This window comes from Eucyclogobius newberryi, unplaced genomic scaffold (assembly GCF_026437365.1).
Source record: "Eucyclogobius newberryi isolate DKJ021-1_F unplaced genomic scaffold, fEucNew1.0.hap1 SCAF_93, whole genome shotgun sequence".
NCBI classification, from domain to species: domain Eukaryota; kingdom Metazoa; phylum Chordata; class Actinopteri; order Gobiiformes; family Gobiidae; genus Eucyclogobius; species Eucyclogobius newberryi.
Window position 1 is genome coordinate 21,892 of NW_027316536.1, and position 17,193 is coordinate 39,084.

General features: G+C 46.2%; 1 protein-coding gene across 1 annotated transcript; it reads left to right on the forward strand.

The window, feature by feature from the left end:
* Positions 1-285: 285 nt before the first annotated feature.
* On the forward strand, positions 286-17,161 carry LOC140354538 (peptidyl-prolyl cis-trans isomerase FKBP1A-like). Its single transcript, XM_072439571.1, has 6 exons — positions 286-347; positions 451-722; positions 13,604-13,651; positions 13,769-13,881; positions 16,619-16,800; positions 16,863-17,161. The coding sequence occupies exons 1-5, from the start codon at positions 301-303 to the stop codon at positions 16,745-16,747; spliced, it is 609 nt and encodes a 202-aa protein (XP_072295672.1). The 5' UTR covers positions 286-300; the 3' UTR covers positions 16,748-16,800; positions 16,863-17,161.
* The last annotated feature ends 32 nt before the right edge of the window (positions 17,162-17,193 follow it).

Here is a 17,193-nt window from a genome sequence, read left to right on the forward strand (position 1 = left end):
GTTAGCTCGTGTTAGCTCGTGTTAGCTCGTGTTAACTCGTGTTAACTCGTGTTAACTCGTGTTAACTCGTGTTAACTCGTGTTAACTCGTGTTAGCTCGTGTTAGCTCGTGTTAGCTCGTGTTAGCTCGTGTTAACTCGTGTTAACTCGTGTTAACTGTGTAATCGTTGTTTTACACTTCATATGGAACGATGTGTGAAACGTGAGGAATGACAAACAAACACAACTTACGTGTCTCGTCTCGTCACGTGTTCTTCTGTTTGTGTTTAGTTTCCGTCACGTGTTCTCCTGAGGCTCGTTCATGAGGGTCACGTGCGCGCTCGGTGCGCGTACACCGTTCACCGGAAGGTTAAAAAAGTATTTATTAAGTATTTTAGAAACAGTTGAAGAGTGAAATTCCTTCTATTTTATTTTTAGACTAAAAACAATTTAGCATGTTTGGTAATTTTAGAGGCCGAACTCCTGAAATGGTCCGACCAAGAGGCTGCATTCTGCGAAGTGGCCACTACTCAATTTGGAGCCAGAGGCAGAGGGGGCGTGGCCTATCCAGATATTATAATACATCCACGATCTGGCACCCGCGAGCTCCGTGCGTGCCCGTGCGTGAGCTTGCGTGCTCGTGCCCGTGCGTGAGCGTGAGGCCGCCGCGGCAGCTGCAGACACAGACCCGGGACACGCGCCGCAGGATGGGCGTCGAGATCGAGACTATCAGCCCCGGGGACGGTAAGAACCGGGACCAGGAGCCGGAGTCACACCGAGACACGGAGCCTGAACCCGGTCAGAGCTCCGGCTCTGAGCCGCTGTGTAAGCCCCATAGCACCGGTCAGTTTAGTCCTGCTTTAGTCCTGCTTTAGTCCTGCTTTAGACCTGCTTTAGTCCTGCTTTAGACCTGCTTTAGTCCTGCTTTAGTCCTGCTTTAGTCCTGCTTTAGTCCTGCTTTAATCCTGCTTTAGACCTGCTTTAGTCCTGCTTTAGACCTGCTGCTTTAGTCCTGCTTTAGTCCTGCTTTAGTCCTGCTTTAGTCCTGCTTTAGTCCTGCTTTAGACCTGCTTTAATCCTGCTTTAGACCTGCTTTAGTCCTGCTTTAGTCCTGCTTTAGTCCTGCTTTAGTCCTGCTTTAGTCCTGCTTTAATCCTGCTTTAATCCTGCTTTAGACCTGCTTTAGTCCTGCTTTAGACCTGCTTTAGACCTGCTTTAGTCCTGCTTTAGTCCTGCTTTAGTCCTGCTTTAATCCTGCTTTAGACCTGCTTTAGTCCTGCTTTAGACCTGCTGCTTTAGTCCTGCTTTAGTCCTGCTTTAGTCCTGCTTTAGTCCTGCTTTAGTCCTGCTTTAGTCCTGCTTTAGACCTGCTTTAGTCCTGCTTTAGTCCTGCTTTAGTCCTGCTTTAGTCCTGCTTTAGACCTGCTTTAGACCTACTTTAGTCCTGCTTTAGACCTGCTTTAGTCCTGCTTTAGTCCTGCTTTAGTCCTGCTTTAGACCTACTTTAGTCCTGGTTTAGACCTGCTTTAGACCTGCTTTAGACCTGCTTTAGTCCTGCTTTAGTCCTGCTTTAGACCTGCTTTAGACCTGCTTTAGACCTGCTTTAGTCCTGCTTTAGTCCTGCTTTAGACCTGCTGCTTTAGTCCTGCTTTAGTCCTGCTTTAGTCCTGGTTTAGTCCTGCTTTAGTCCTGCTTTAGTCCTGGTTTAGTCCTGGTTTAGTCCTGCTGCTTTAGTCCTGCTTTAGTCCTGCTTTAGTCCTGCTTTAGACCTGCTTTAGACCTGCTTTAGTCCTGCTTTAGTCCTGCTTTAGACCTGCTGCTTTAGTCCTGCTTTAGTCCTGCTTTAGTCCTGGTTTAGTCCTGCTTTAGTCCTGCTTTAGTCCTGGTTTAGTCCTGGTTTAGTCCTGCTGCTTTAGTCCTGCTTTAGTCCTGCTTTAGTCCTGCTTTAGTCCTGCTTTAGTCCTGCTTTAGTCCTGGTTTAGTCCTGCTTTAGTCCTGGTTTAGTCCTGCTTTAGTCCTGCTTTAGACCTGCTTTAGTCCTGCTTTAGTCCTGCTTTAGTCCTGCTTTAGTCCTGGTTTAGTCCTGCTTTAGTCCTGCTTTAGTCCTGCTTTAGACCTGCTTTAGACCTACTTTAGTCCTGCTTTAGACCTGCTTTAGTCCTGCTTTAGACCTACTTTAGACCTGCTTTAGTCCTGCTTTAGTCCTGCTTTAGACCTACTTTAGACCTACTTTAGTCCTGCTTTAGACCTGCTTTAGTCCTGCTTTAGACCTGCTTTAGACCTGCTTTAGACCTGCTTTAGTCCTGCTTTAGACCTGCTTTAGTCCTGCTTTAGACCTACTTTAGTCCTGCTTTAGACCTGCTTTAGACCTACTTTAGTCCTGCTTTAGACCTGCTTTAGACCTGCTTTAGTCCTGCTTTAGACCTGCTTTAGTCCTGCTTTAGACCTGCTTTAGTCCTGCTTTAGTCCTGCTTTAGACCTGCTTTAGTCCTGCTTTAGTCCTGCTTTAGTCCTGCTTTAGACCTGCTTTAGTCCTGCTTTAGACCTGCTTTAGTCCTGCTTTAGTCCTGCTTTAATCCTGCTTTAGACCTGGTTTAGTCCTGCTTTAGACCTGCTGCTTTAGTCCTGCTTTAGTCCTGCTTTAGTCCTGCTTTAGACCTGCTTTAGTCCTGCTTTAGTCCTGCTTTAGACCTGCTTTAGTCCTGCTTTAGTCCTGCTTTAGTCCTGCTTTAGTCCTGCTTTAGTCCTGCTTTAGTCCTGCTTTAGACCTGCTTTAGTCCTGCTTTAGACCTACTTTAGTCCTGCTTTAGACCTGCTTTAGTCCTGCTTTAGTCCTGCTTTAGTCCTGCTTTAGACCTACTTTAGTCCTGCTTTAGACCTGCTTTAGACCTGCTTTAGTCCTGCTTTAGACCTGCTTTAGACCTGCTTTAGTCCTGCTTTAGTCCTGCTTTAGACCTGCTGCTTTAGTCCTGCTTTAGTCCTGCTTTAGTCCTGCTTTAGTCCTGGTTTAGTCCTGCTTTAGTCCTGCTGCTTTAGTCCTGCTTTAGTCCTGCTTTAGTCCTGCTTTAGACCTGCTTTAGACCTGCTTTAGTCCTGCTTTAGTCCTGCTTTAGTCCTGCTGCTTTAGTCCTGCTGCTTTAGTCCTGCTTTAGTCCTGGTTTAGTCCTGCTTTAGTCCTGGTTTAGTCCTGCTTTAGACCTGCTTTAGTCCTGCTTTAGTCCTGCTTTAGACCTGCTTTAGTCCTGCTTTAGACCTGCTTTAGACCTGCTTTAGTCCTGGTTTAGTCCTGCTTTAGTCCTGGTTTAGTCCTGCTTTAGTCCTGCTTTAGTCCTGCTTTAGACCTACTTTAGACCTGCTTTAGACCTACTTTAGTCCTGCTTTAGACCTGCTTTAGTCCTGCTTTAGACCTACTTTAGACCTGCTTTAGTCCTGCTTTAGTCCTGCTTTAGACCTGCTTTAGTCCTGCTTTAGTCCTGGTTTAGACCTGCTTTAGTCCTGCTTTAGTCCTGCTTTAGACCTGCTTTAGTCCTGCTTTAGACCTACTTTAGTCCTGCTTTAGACCTGCTTTAGACCTACTTTAGTCCTGCTTTAGACCTGCTTTAGACCTGCTTTAGTCCTGCTTTAGACCTGCTTTAGTCCTGCTTTAGACCTGCTTTAGTCCTGCTTTAGTCCTGCTTTAGTCCTGCTTTAGTCCTGCTTTAGACCTACTTTAGTCCTGCTGCTTTAGACCTGCTTTAGTCCTGCTTTAGACCTACTTTAATCCTGCTTTAGTCCTGCTTTAGACCTGCTTTAGTCCTGCTTTAGTCCTGCTTTAGTCCTGCTTTAGTCCTGCTTTAGACCTGCTTTAGTCCTGCTTTAGACCTGCTTTAGTCCTGCTTTAGTCCTGCTTTAGACCTGCTTTAGTCCTGCTTTAGTCCTGCTTTAGACCTACTTTAGTCCTGCTTTAGACCTGCTTTAGTCCTGCTTTAGTCCTGCTTTAGTCCTGCTTTAGTCCTGCTTTAGTCCTGCTTTAGACCTGCTTTAGTCCTGCTTTAGTCCTGCTTTAGACCTGCTTTAGTCCTGCTGCTTTAGTCCTGCTTTAGTCCTGCTTTAGACCTGCTTTAGTCCTGCTTTAGACCTGCTTTAGTCCTGCTTTAGTCCTGCTTTAGTCCTGCTTTAGTCCTGCTTTAGACCTGCTTTAGTCCTGCTTTAGTCCTGCTTTAGACCTGCTTTAGTCCTGCTGCTTTAGTCCTGCTTTAGTCCTGCTTTAGACCTGCTTTAGTCCTGCTTTAGACCTGCTTTAGTCCTGCTTTAGACCTACTTTAGTCCTGCTTTAGACCTGCTTTAGTCCTGCTTTAGTCCTGCTTTAGTCCTGCTTTAGACCTACTTTAGTCCTGCTTTAGACCTGCTTTAGACCTGCTTTAGTCCTGCTTTAGACCTGCTTTAGACCTGCTTTAGTCCTGCTTTAGTCCTGCTTTAGACCTGCTGCTTTAGTCCTGCTTTAGTCCTGCTTTAGTCCTGCTTTAGTCCTGGTTTAGTCCTGCTTTAGTCCTGCTGCTTTAGTCCTGCTTTAGTCCTGCTTTAGTCCTGCTTTAGACCTGCTTTAGACCTGCTTTAGTCCTGCTTTAGTCCTGCTTTAGTCCTGCTGCTTTAGTCCTGCTGCTTTAGTCCTGCTTTAGTCCTGGTTTAGTCCTGCTTTAGTCCTGGTTTAGTCCTGCTTTAGACCTGCTTTAGTCCTGCTTTAGTCCTGCTTTAGACCTGCTTTAGTCCTGCTTTAGACCTGCTTTAGACCTGCTTTAGTCCTGGTTTAGTCCTGCTTTAGTCCTGGTTTAGTCCTGCTTTAGTCCTGCTTTAGTCCTGCTTTAGACCTACTTTAGACCTGCTTTAGACCTACTTTAGTCCTGCTTTAGACCTGCTTTAGTCCTGCTTTAGACCTACTTTAGACCTGCTTTAGTCCTGCTTTAGTCCTGCTTTAGACCTGCTTTAGTCCTGCTTTAGTCCTGGTTTAGACCTGCTTTAGTCCTGCTTTAGTCCTGCTTTAGACCTGCTTTAGTCCTGCTTTAGACCTACTTTAGTCCTGCTTTAGACCTGCTTTAGACCTACTTTAGTCCTGCTTTAGACCTGCTTTAGACCTGCTTTAGTCCTGCTTTAGACCTGCTTTAGTCCTGCTTTAGACCTGCTTTAGTCCTGCTTTAGTCCTGCTTTAGTCCTGCTTTAGTCCTGCTTTAGACCTACTTTAGTCCTGCTGCTTTAGACCTGCTTTAGTCCTGCTTTAGACCTACTTTAATCCTGCTTTAGTCCTGCTTTAGACCTGCTTTAGTCCTGCTTTAGTCCTGCTTTAGTCCTGCTTTAGTCCTGCTTTAGACCTGCTTTAGTCCTGCTTTAGACCTGCTTTAGTCCTGCTTTAGTCCTGCTTTAGACCTGCTTTAGTCCTGCTTTAGTCCTGCTTTAGACCTACTTTAGTCCTGCTTTAGACCTGCTTTAGTCCTGCTTTAGTCCTGCTTTAGTCCTGCTTTAGTCCTGCTTTAGTCCTGCTTTAGACCTGCTTTAGTCCTGCTTTAGTCCTGCTTTAGACCTGCTTTAGTCCTGCTGCTTTAGTCCTGCTTTAGTCCTGCTTTAGACCTGCTTTAGTCCTGCTTTAGACCTGCTTTAGTCCTGCTTTAGTCCTGCTTTAGTCCTGCTTTAGTCCTGCTTTAGACCTGCTTTAGTCCTGCTTTAGTCCTGCTTTAGTCCTGCTTTAGACCTGCTTTAGTCCTGCTTTAGACCTGCTTTAGACCTGCTTTAGTCCTGCTTTAGACCTGCTTTAGTCCTGCTTTAGTCATGCTTTAGACCTGCTTTAGACCTGCTTTAGTCCTGCTTTAGTCCTGCTTTAGACCTGCTTTAGACCTGCTTTAGTCCTGCTTTAGTTCTGCTTTAGTCCTGCTGCTTTAGACCTGCTTTAGACCTGCTTTAGTCCTGCTTTAGACCTGCTTTAGACCTGCTTTAGTCCTGCTTTAGTCCTGCTTTAGACCTGCTGCTTTAGACCTGCTTTAGACCTGCTTTAGACCTGCTTTAGTCCTGCTTTAGTCCTGCTTTAGACCTGCTTTAGTCCTGCTGCTTTAGACCTGCTTTAGTCCTGCTTTAGTCCTGCTTTAGTCCTGCTTTAGACCTGCTTTAGTCCTGCTGCTTTAGACCTGCTTTAGACCTGCTTTAGACCTGCTTTAGTCCTGCTTTAGTCCTGCTTTAGACCTGCTTTAGTCCTGCTGCTTTAGACCTGCTTTAGTCCTGCTTTAGACCTGCTGCTTTAGACCTGCTTTAGTCCTGCTTTAGACCTGCTTTAGTCCTGCTTTAGTCCTGCTTTAGACCTGCTTTAGTCCTGCTTTAGTCCTGTTTTAGTCCTGCTTTAGACCTGCTTTAGTCCTGCTTTAGACCTACTTTAGTCCTGCTTTAGACCTGCTTTAGTCCTGCTTTAGTCCTGCTTTAGTCCTGCTTTAGACCTACTTTAGTCCTGGTTTAGACCTGCTTTAGTCCTGCTTTAGACCTGCTTTAGACCTGCTTTAGTCCTGCTTTAGTCCTGCTTTAGACCTGCTGCTTTAGTCCTGCTTTAGTCCTGGTTTAGTCCTGCTTTAGTCCTGGTTTAGTCCTGCTTTAGTCCTGCTGCTTTAGTCCTGCTTTAGTCCTGCTTTAGTCCTGGTTTAGTCCTGCTTTAGACCTGGTTTAGTCCTGCTTTAGACCTGCTTTAGTCCTGCTTTAGTCCTGCTTTAGACCTGCTTTAGTCCTGCTTTAGTCCTGGTTTAGTCCTGCTTTAGTCCTGGTTTAGTCCTGCTTTAGTCCTGCTTTAGTCCTGCTTTAGACCTGCTTTAGTCCTGCTTTAGACCTGCTTTAGTCCTGCTTTAGACCTACTTTAGTCCTGCTTTAGACCTGCTTTAGACCTACTTTAGTCCTGCTTTAGTCCTGCTTTAGACCTACTTTAGTCCTGCTTTAGTCCTGCTTTAGTCCTGCTTTAGTCCTGCTTTAGTCCTGCTTTAGACCTACTTTAGTCCTGCTTTAGACCTGCTTTAGTCCTGCTTTAGACCTGCTTTAGTCCTGGTTTAGTCCTGCTTTAGTCCTGCTTTAGTCCTGGTTTAGACCTACTTTAGTCCTGCTTTAGACCTGCTTTAGTCCTGCTTTAGACCTGCTTTAGTCCTGGTTTAGTCCTGCTTTAGTCCTGCTTTAGTCCTGGTTTAGACCTGCTTTAGACCTACTTTAGTCCTGCTTTAGACCTGCTTTAGTCCTACTTTAGACCTACTTTAGACCTGCTTTAGTCCTGCTTTAGTCCTGCTTTAGACCTGCTTTAGACCTGCTTTAGTCCTGCTTTAGACCTACTTTAGTCCTGCTTTAGACCTGCTTTAGACCTACTTTAGTCCTGCTTTAGTCCTGCTTTAGACCTACTTTAGTCCTGCTGCTTTAGACCTGCTTTAGTCCTGCTTTAGACCTACTTTAATCCTGCTTTAGTCCTGCTTTAGACCTGCTTTAGTCCTGCTTTAGTCCTGCTTTAGTCCTGCTTTAGTCCTGCTTTAGACCTGCTTTAGTCCTGCTTTAGTCCTGCTTTAGACCTGCTTTAGTCCTGCTTTAGTCCTGCTTTAGACCTACTTTAGTCCTGCTGCTTTAGTCCTGCTTTAGTCCTGCTTTAGTCCTGCTTTAGACCTACTTTAGTCCTGCTTTAGACCTGCTTTAGTCCTGCTTTAGTCCTGCTTTAGACCTGCTTTAGTCCTGCTTTAGTCCTGCTTTAGTCCTGCTTTAGTCCTGCTTTAGTCCTGCTTTAGTCCTGCTTTAGACCTGCTTTAGACCTGCTGCTTTAGTCCTGCTTTAGTCCTGCTTTAGTCCTGCTTTAGACCTGCTTTAGTCCTGCTGCTTTAGTCCTGCTTTAGTCCTGCTTTAGTCCTGCTTTAGTCCTGCTTTAGTCCTGCTTTAGACCTACTTTAGTCCTGCTTTAGTCCTGCTTTAGTCCTGCTTTAGTCCTGCTTTAGTCCTGCTTTAGTCCTGCTTTAGTCCTGCTTTAGACCTGCTTTAGACCTGCTGCTTTAGTCCTGCTTTAGACCTGCTTTAGTCCTGCTTTAGACCTGCTTTAGTCCTGCTTTAGACCTGCTTTAGTCCTGCTTTAGTCCTGCTTTAGTCCTGCTTTAGTCCTGCTTTAGACCTGCTTTAGTCCTGCTTTAGTCCTGCTTTAGTCCTGCTTTAGTCCTGCTTTAGACCTGCTTTAGTCCTGCTTTAGTCCTGCTTTAGACCTGCTTTAGTCCTGCTTTAGTCCTGCTTTAGACCTGCTTTAGTCCTGCTTTAGACCTGCTTTAGACCTGCTTTAGTCCTGCTTTAGACCTGCTTTAGACCTGCTTTAGACCTGCTTTAGTCCTGCTTTAGACCTGCTTTAGTCCTGCTGCTTTAGACCTGCTTTAGACCTGCTTTAGTCCTGCTTTAGACCTGCTTTAGACCTGCTTTAGTCCTGCTTTAGTCCTGCTTTAGTCCTGCTTTAGACCTGCTGCTTTAGTCCTGCTTTAGTCCTGTTTTAGACCTACTTTAGTCCTGCTTTAGTCCTGCTTTAGACCTACTTTAGTCCTGCTTTAGTCCTGCTTTAGTCCTGCTTTAGACCTGCTTTAGACCTGCTTTAGACCTGCTTTAGACCTGCTTTAGTCCTGCTTTAGTCCTGCTGCTTTAGACCTTATTTAGACCTTCTTTAGGACCTTCTTCAGACCTTCTTCAGACCTTCTTCAGACCTTCTTTAGACCTTCTTTAGGACCTTCTTTAGGACCTTCTTTAGGACCTTCTTTAGGACCTTTAGGACCTTCTTTAGACCTTCTTTAGACCTTCTTTAGGACCTTCTTTAGACCTTCTTTAGGACCTTCTTTAGGACCTTCTTTAGACCTTCTTTAGGACCTTCTTTAGGACCTTCTTTAGACCTTCTTTAGGACCTTCTTTAGACCTTTAGGACCTTCTTTAGGACCTTCTTTAGACCTCTTTAGGACCTTCTTAGACCTTCTTTAGGACCTTCTTTAGGACCTTCTTTAGGACTTCTTTAGGACTTCTTTAGACCTTCTTTAGGACTTCTTTAGACCTTCTTTAGACCTTCTTCAGACCTTCTTTAGGACCTTCTTTAGGACCTTCTTTAGACCTTCTTTAGACCTTCTTTAGACCTTCTTTAGGACCTTCTTTAGGACCTTCTTTAGGACCTTCTTTAGGACCTTCTTTAGACCTTCTTTAGACCTTCTTTAGGACCTTCTTTAGGACCTTCTTTAGACCTTCTTTAGGGGCTTCTTTAGACCTTCTTTAGGACCTTCTTTAGACCTTCTTTAGACCTTCTTTAGGACCTTCTTTAGGACCTTCTTTAGACCTGCTTTAGTCCTGCTTTAGACCTGCTTTAGTCCTGCTTTAGTCCTGCTGCTTTAGACCTGCTTTAGACCTGCTTTAGACCTGCTTTAGACCTGCTTTAGTCCTGCTTTAGTCCTGCTGCTTTAGTCCTGCTTTAGTCCTGCTTTAGTCCTGGTTTAGTCCTGCTTTAGACCTGCTTTAGACCTGCTTTAGTCCTGCTTTAGACCTGCTTTAGACCTGCTTTAGTCCTGGTTTAGTCCTGGTTTAGTCCTGCTTTAGACCTGCTTTAGACCTACTTTAGTCCTGCTTTAGTCCTGCTTTAGACCTGCTTTAGACCTTCTTTAGGACCTTCTTCAGACCTTCTTTAGGACCTTATTTAGACCTTCTTCAGACCTTCTTCAGACCTTCTTCAGACCTTCTTTAGACCTTCTTTAGACCTTCTTTAGGACCTTCTTTAGGACCTTCTTTAGGACCTTCTTTAGGACCTTCTTTAGACCTTTAGGACCTTCTTTAGACCTTCTTTAGACCTTCTTTAGGACCTTCTTTAGACCTTCTTTAGGACCTTCTTTAGGACCTTCTTTAGGACCTTCTTTAGGACCTTCTTTAGACCTTTAGACCTTCTTTAGGACCTTCTTTAGACCTTTAGACCTTCTTTAGGACCTTCTTTAGACCTTTTTAGGACCTTCTTTAGGACCTTCTTTAGACCTTCTTTAGGACCATCTTTAGACCCTCTTTAGGACCCTCTTTAGACCTTCTTTAGACCTTCTTTAGGACCTTCTTTAGGACCTTCTTTAGGACTTCTTTAGACCTTCTTTAGACCTTCTTCAGGACCTTCTTTAGACCTTCTTTAGGACCTTCTTTAGGACCTTCTTTAGACCTTCTTCAGACCTTCTTTAGGACCTTCTTTAGGACCTTCTTTAGGACTTTCTTTAGGACCTTCTTTAGGACCTTCTTTAGGACCTTCTTTAGACCTTCTTTAGACCTTCTTTAGGACCTTCTTTGGACCTTCTTTGGACCTTCTTTGGACCTTCTTTGGACCTTCTTTGGACCTTCTTTAGGACCTTCTTTAGGACCTTCTTTAGGACCTTCTTTAGGACCTTCTTTAGACCTTCTTTGGACCTTCTTTGGACCTTCTTTGGACCTTCTTTAGGACCTTCTTCAGACCTTCTTTAGGACCTTATTTAGACCTTCTTTAGGACCTTCTTCAGACCTTCTTCAGACCTTCTTCAGACCTTCTTCAGACCTTCTTTAGACCTTCTTTAGACCTTCTTTAGACCTTCTTTAGGACCTTCTTTAGGACCTTCTTTAGGACCTTCTTTAGACCTTTAGGACCTTCTTTAGACCTTCTTTAGACCTTCTTTAGACCTTCTTTAGGACCTTCTTTAGACCTTCTTTAGGACCTTCTTTAGGACCTTCTTTAGACCTTCTTTAGGACCTTCTTTAGGACTTTCTTTAGGACCTTCTTTAGGACCTTCTTTAGGACCTTCTTTAGGACCTTCTTTAGACCTTCTTTAGACCTTCTTTGGACCTTCTTTGGACCTTCTTTGGACCTTCTTTAGGACCTTCTTCAGACCTTCTTTAGGACCTTCTTTAGGACCTTATTTAGACCTTCTTTAGGACCTTCTTCAGACCTTCTTCAGACCTTCTTCAGACCTTCTTCAGACCTTCTCTAGACCTTCTCTAGACCTTCTTCAGACCTTCTTTAGGACCTTCTTTAGACCTTCTTTAGACCTTCTTTAGGACCTTCTTTAGTCCTTCTTTAGACCTTCTTTAGGACCTTCTTTAGGACCTTCTTTAGACCTTCTTTAGACCTTCTTTAGGACCTTCTTCAGACCTTCTTTAGGACCTTCTTTAGACCTTCTTTAGACCTTCTTTAGGACCTTCTTCAGACCTTCTTTAGGACCTTCTTTAGACCTTCTTTAGGACCTTCTTTAAGACCTTTTTTAGACCTTCTTTAGACCTTCTTTAGGACCTTCTTTAGGACCTTCTTTAGGACCTTCTTTAGGACCTTCTTTAGGACCTTCTTTAGGACCTTCTTTAGACCTTCTTTAGGACCTTCTTTAGGACCTTCTTTAGGACCTTCTTTAGACCTTCTTTAGACCTTCTTTAGGACTTCTTTAGGACCTTCTTTAGGACCTTCTTTAGGACCTTCTTTAGGACCTTCTTTAGGACCTTCTTTAGGACCCTCTTTAGGACCTTCTTTAGGACCTTCTTTAGGACCCTCTTTAGACCTTCTTTAGGACCTTCTTCAGACCTTCTTTAGGACCTTCTATAGGACCTTCTTTAGTCCTTCTTTAGGGGCTTCTCTAGGACCTTCTTTAGGACCTTCTTTAGGACCTTCTTTAGACCTTCTCTAGGACCTTCTTTAGACCTTTAGACCTTCTTTAGGACCTTCTTTAGACCTTCTTTAGGACCTTCTTTAGACCTTCTTTAGGACCTTCTTTAGACCTTCTTTAGACCTTCTTTAGGACCATCTTTAGGACCTTCTTTAGGACCTTCTTTAGACCTTCTTTAGACCTTCTTTAGGACCTTCTTTAGACCTTCTTTAGACCTTCTTTAGGACCTTCTTTAGACCTTCTTTAGGTGCTTCTCTAGACCTTATTTAGACCTTCTTTAGGACCTTCTTTAGACCTTCTTTAGGGGCTTCTCTAGACCTTATTTAGACCTTCTTTAGGACCTTCTTTAGGACCTTCTTTAGGACCTTCTTTAGGACCTTCTTTAGACTTTCTTTAGGACCTTCTTTAGGAACTTCTTTAGACCTTCTTTAGACCTTATTTAGACCTTCTTTAGGACCTTCTTTAGACCTTCTTTAGGACCTTCTTTAGGACCTTCTTTAGGACCTTCTTTAGACCTTTAGACCTTCTTTAGGACCTTCTTTAGAGCTTCTTTAGGACCTTCTTTAGGACCTTCTTTAGACCTTCTTTAGGACCTTCTTTAGACCTTCTTTAGACCTTCTTTAGACCTTCTTTAGACCTTCTTTAGACCTTCTTTAGGACCTTCTTTAGACCTTCTTTAGACCTTCTTTAGGGGCTTCTCTAGACCTTATTTAGACCTTCTTTAGGACCTTCTTTAGGACCGTCTTTAGGACCTTCTTTAAGGGCTTCTCTAGACCTTCTTTAGGACCTTCTTCAGACCTTCTTCAGACCTTCTTTAGGACCTTCTTTAGGACCTTCTTTAGACCTTCTTTAGGACCTTCTTTAGACCTTCTTTAGGACCTTCTTTAGACCTTTAGACCTTCTTTAGACCTTCTTTAGGACCTTCTTTAGGACCTTCTTTAGGACCTTCTTTAGGACCTTCTTTAGGGGCTTCTCTAGACCTTATTTAGACCTTCTTTAGGACCTTCTTTAGGACCTTCTTTAGACCTTCTTTAGGACCTTCTTTAGGACCTTCTTTAGGACCTTCTTTAGGACCTTCTTTAGGACCTTCTTTAGACCTTCTTTAGACCTTCTTTAGACATTCTTTAGACCTTCTTTAGACATTCTTTAGACCTTCTTTAGGAGCTTCTTTAGGGCCTTCTTTAGACCTTCTTTAGGATTTTCTTTAGGGCCTTCTTTAGACCTTCTTCAGACCTTCTTCGGACCTTCTTTTGGACCTTCTTTAGGACTTTCTTTAGGGCCTTCTTTAGACCTTCTTTAGGACCTTCTTTAGACCTTTTTTAGACCTTTTTTAGACCTTCTTTAGGACCTTCTTTAGGGGCTTCTATAGACCTTATTTAGACCTTATTTAGACCTTATTTAGACCTTCTTTAGGACCTTCTTTAGGACCTTCTTTAGGGGCTTCTATAGACCTTATTTAGACCTTATTTGGACCTTCTCTAGACCTTCTTTAGACCTTCTTTAGGACCTTCTTTAGACCTTCTTTAGACCTTCTTTAGGACCTTCTTTAGACCTTCTTTAGGACCTTCTTTAGGGGCTTCTCTAGACCTTATTTAGACCTTCTTTAGGGGCTTCTCTAGACCTTATTTAGACCTTCTTTAGGACCTTCTTTAGACCTTCTTTAGACCTTCTTCAGGACCTTCTTTAGACCTTCTTTAGGGGCTTCTCTAGACCTTATTTAGACCTTCTTTAGGACCTTCTTTAGGACCTTCTTTAGACCTTCTTCAGACCTTCTTTAGGACCTTCTTTAGACCTTCTTCAGACCTTCTTTAGGACCTTATTTAGGACCTTCTTTAGACCTTCTTTAGGGGCTTCTTCAGACCTTCTTTAGGACCTTATTTAGGACCTTCTTTAGACCTTCTTTAGGGGCTTCTTCAGACCTTCTTTAGGACCTTCTTTAGGACCTTCTTTAGGACCTTCTTCAGACCTGGTTCTGTTCTCTGTTCTCAGGGAGGACGTTTCCTAAAAAGGGTCAGACGTGTGTCGTCCATTACGTTGGTGAGTTCATCTTCATCTGTGACTTTAAACTGTCCTAAAACAGAAGAACTTCAGTTCAGATCCGGTTCAGGTTCAGACCCGGTTCAGACCCGGTTCAGACCCTCTTGTCTCTTGCAGGTTGTCTCACAGACGGCCGTAAGTTCGACTCGTCCAGAGACCGGGACAAACCCTTCAAGTTCAAAATGGGCAAACAGGAAGTGATCCGCGGCTGGGAGGAAGGCGTGGTGCAGGTGATGACCACACGGGGCGCTCACCTCTACACGGGGGATATTTATGAACGAGATGTCTCCGGTCATACGTGTGGTGGAAACAGAGAGGCGGGACACAGAGAGAGAGAGAGGCGGGACACAGAGAGAGAGAGAGGCGGGGGACAGAGAGAGAGAGAGAGGCGGGACACAGAGAGAGAGAGAGAGGCGGGACACAGAGAGAGAGAGAGGCGGGACACAGAGAGAGAGAGAGAGGCGGGACACAGAGAGAGAGAGAGAGGCGGGACACAGAGAGAGAGAGAGAGGCGGGACACAGAGAGAGAGAGAGAGGCTGGACACAGAGAGAGAGAGAGAGGCGGGACACAGAGAGAGAGAGAGGCGGGGGACAGAGAGAGAGAGAGGCGGGACACAGAGAGAGAGAGAGAGGCGGGACACAGAGAGGGAGAGAGGCGGGACACAGAGAGAGAGAGAGGCGGGACACAGAGAGAGAGAGAGGCGGGACACAGAGAGAGAGAGAGGCGGGACACAGAGAGAGAGAGAGGCGGGACACAGAGAGAGAGAGAGGCGGGACACAGAGAGAGAGAGAGGCGGGACACAGAGAGAGAGAGAGGCGGGACACAGAGAGAGAGAGAGGCGGGACACAGAGAGAGAGAGAGGCGGGACACAGAGAGAGAGAGAGGCGGGACACAGAGAGAGAGAGAGAGGCGGGACACAGAGAGAGAGAGGCGGGACACAGAGAGAGAGAGAGGCGGGACACAGAGAGGGAGAGAGGCGGGACACAGAGAGGGAGAGAGGCGGGACACAGAGAGGGAGAGAGGCGGGACACAGAGAGGGAGAGAGAGGCGGGACACAGAGAGAGAGAGAGAGGCGGGACACAGAGAGGGAGAGAGAGGCGGGACACAGAGAGGGAGAGAGAGGCGGGACACAGAGAGAGAGAGAGAGGCGGGACACAGAGAGAGAGAGAGAGAGAGGCGGGACACAGAGAGAGAGAGAGGCGGGACACAGAGAGAGAGAGAGGCGGGACACAGAGAGAGAGAGAGGCGGGACACAGAGAGAGAGACAGAGAGGCGGGACACAGAGAGAGAGAGGCGGGACACAGAGAGAGAGAGAGAGGCGGGACACAGAGAGGGAGAGAGGCGGGACACAGAGAGAGAGAGAGGCGGGACACAGAGAGGCGGGACACAGAGAGAGAGAGGCGGGACACAGAGAGGCGGGACACAGAGAGGCGGGACACAGAGAGGCGGGACACAGAGAGGCGGGACACAGAGAGAGAGGCGGGACACAGAGAGAGGTGGGACACACAGAGAGAGAGACGGGACACAGAGAGAGAGAGAGGCGGGACACAGAGAGAGAGGCGGGACACAGAGAGAGAGAGAGGCGGGACACAGAGAGGCGGGACACAGAGAGGCGGGACACAGAGAGAGAGGCGGGACACAGAGAGGCGGGGCCACTCGGTGAATATCTCAATATTCGATAAGAGAAAAATGGTCAATCTTATCTCATTAGCTGACCAGAACCTTAAGGCCAAATGACCCCTCCAGTGGTCAGCAGCGTCGTGTCCGGACATCTACAACCATCTCATTCAGTAGTTGCAGCTTTAGCACTAAGCGCTATGTTAGCTCTATGTTAGCTCTATGTTAGCTCTGTTAGTTCTATTTTAGCTCTGTTAGTTCTAGTTCTATGTTAGCTCTATGTGAGAGCTGACCGCTCCTCTGTCCTTCAGATGGGTGTAGGTCAGCGTGTTAGCTTTATATTAGCTCTATGTTGGGTCTATGTTAGCTCTATGTAAGCTCTATGTTAGCCACAGTGACCGTAGCTGAGCGTTGACCGCTCCTCTGTCCTGCAGATGAGTGTGGGTCAGCGTGTTAGCTCTGTGTTAGCTCTCTGACCGCTCCTCTGTCCTGCAGATGAGTGTGGGTCAGCGTGTTAGCTCTGTGTTAGCTCTCTGACCGCTCCTCTGTCCTGCAGATGAGTGTGGGTCAGCGTGTTAGCTCTGTGTTAGCTCTCTGACCGCTCCTCTGTCCTGCAGATGAGTGTGGGTCAGCGTGTTAGCTCTGTGTTAGCTCTCTGACTGCTCCTCTGTCCTGCAGATGAGTGTGGGTCAGCGTGTTAGCTCTGTGTTAGCTCTCTGACCGCTCCTCTGTCCTGCAGATGAGTGTGGGTCAGCGTGTTAGCTCTGTGTTAGCTCTCTGACCGCTCCTCTGTCCTGCAGATGAGTGTGGGTCAGCGTGTTAGCTCTGTGTTAGCTCTCTGACCGCTCCTCTGTCCTGCAGATGAGTGTGGGTCAGCGTGTTAGCTCTGTGTTAGCTCTCTGACCGCTCCTCTGTCCTGCAGATGAGTGTGGGTCAGCGTGTTAGCTCTGTGTTAGCTCTCTGACCGCTCCTCTGTCCTGCAGATGAGTGTGGGTCAGCGTGTTAGCTCTGTGTTAGCTCTCTGACCGCTCCTCTGTCCTGCAGATGAGTGTGGGTCAGCGTGTTAGCTCTGTGTTAGCTCTCTGACCGCTCCTCTGTCCTGCAGATGAGTGTGGGTCAGCGTGTTAGCTCTGTGTTAGCTCTCTGACCGCTCCTCTGTCCTGCAGATGAGTGTGGGTCAGCGTGTTAGCTCTGTGTTAGCTCTCTGACCGCTCCTCTGTCCTGCAGATGAGTGTGGGTCAGCGTGTTAGCTCTGTGTTAGCTCTCTGACCGCTCCTCTGTCCTGCAGATGAGTGTGGGTCAGCGTGTTAGCTCTGTGTTAGCTCTCTGACCGCTCCTCTGTCCTGCAGATGAGTGTGGGTCAGCGTGCCAGACTCACTTGCTCTCCAGACTTTGCTTATGGACACAAAGGACACCCGGGAATCATCCCCCCAAATGCCACGCTGGTCTTTGACGTGGAGCTGCTTGGCCTGGAGTGACCTCAGCCTCAGGGGTCACTGGGGGTCACCGGGGGTCATCAGGGGTCGTCCAGGTGAGAGTCTGACCTGCTCAAGCTTCTAGAAGTCTCTGTTTAACGTGTTGTTTGCTCCTCAGAGTCTGGGACGTACTGAAGACTTCATCTTATTTATCTCATCCTCTCATCCTCTTCAACGCCACAGACTCACCTCAGAGTGACCAAAGAATGGACAGAAAACTCCTCCACATGTGTCCCACATGTGTCCCACAAGTGTCCAACATGTGTCCAACATGTGTCCAACATGTGTCCAACATGTGTCCCACAAGTGTCCCACAAGTGTCAAACATGTGTCCCACATGTGTCCAGACTGTGACGTGTGTCCAGAATTTGACCGCTTCATTAAAACAATACTTTTGTCAACTCAAAGCTTCTTCTGTTTCCACGACGACCGTTTTCTTTGTGCGACTC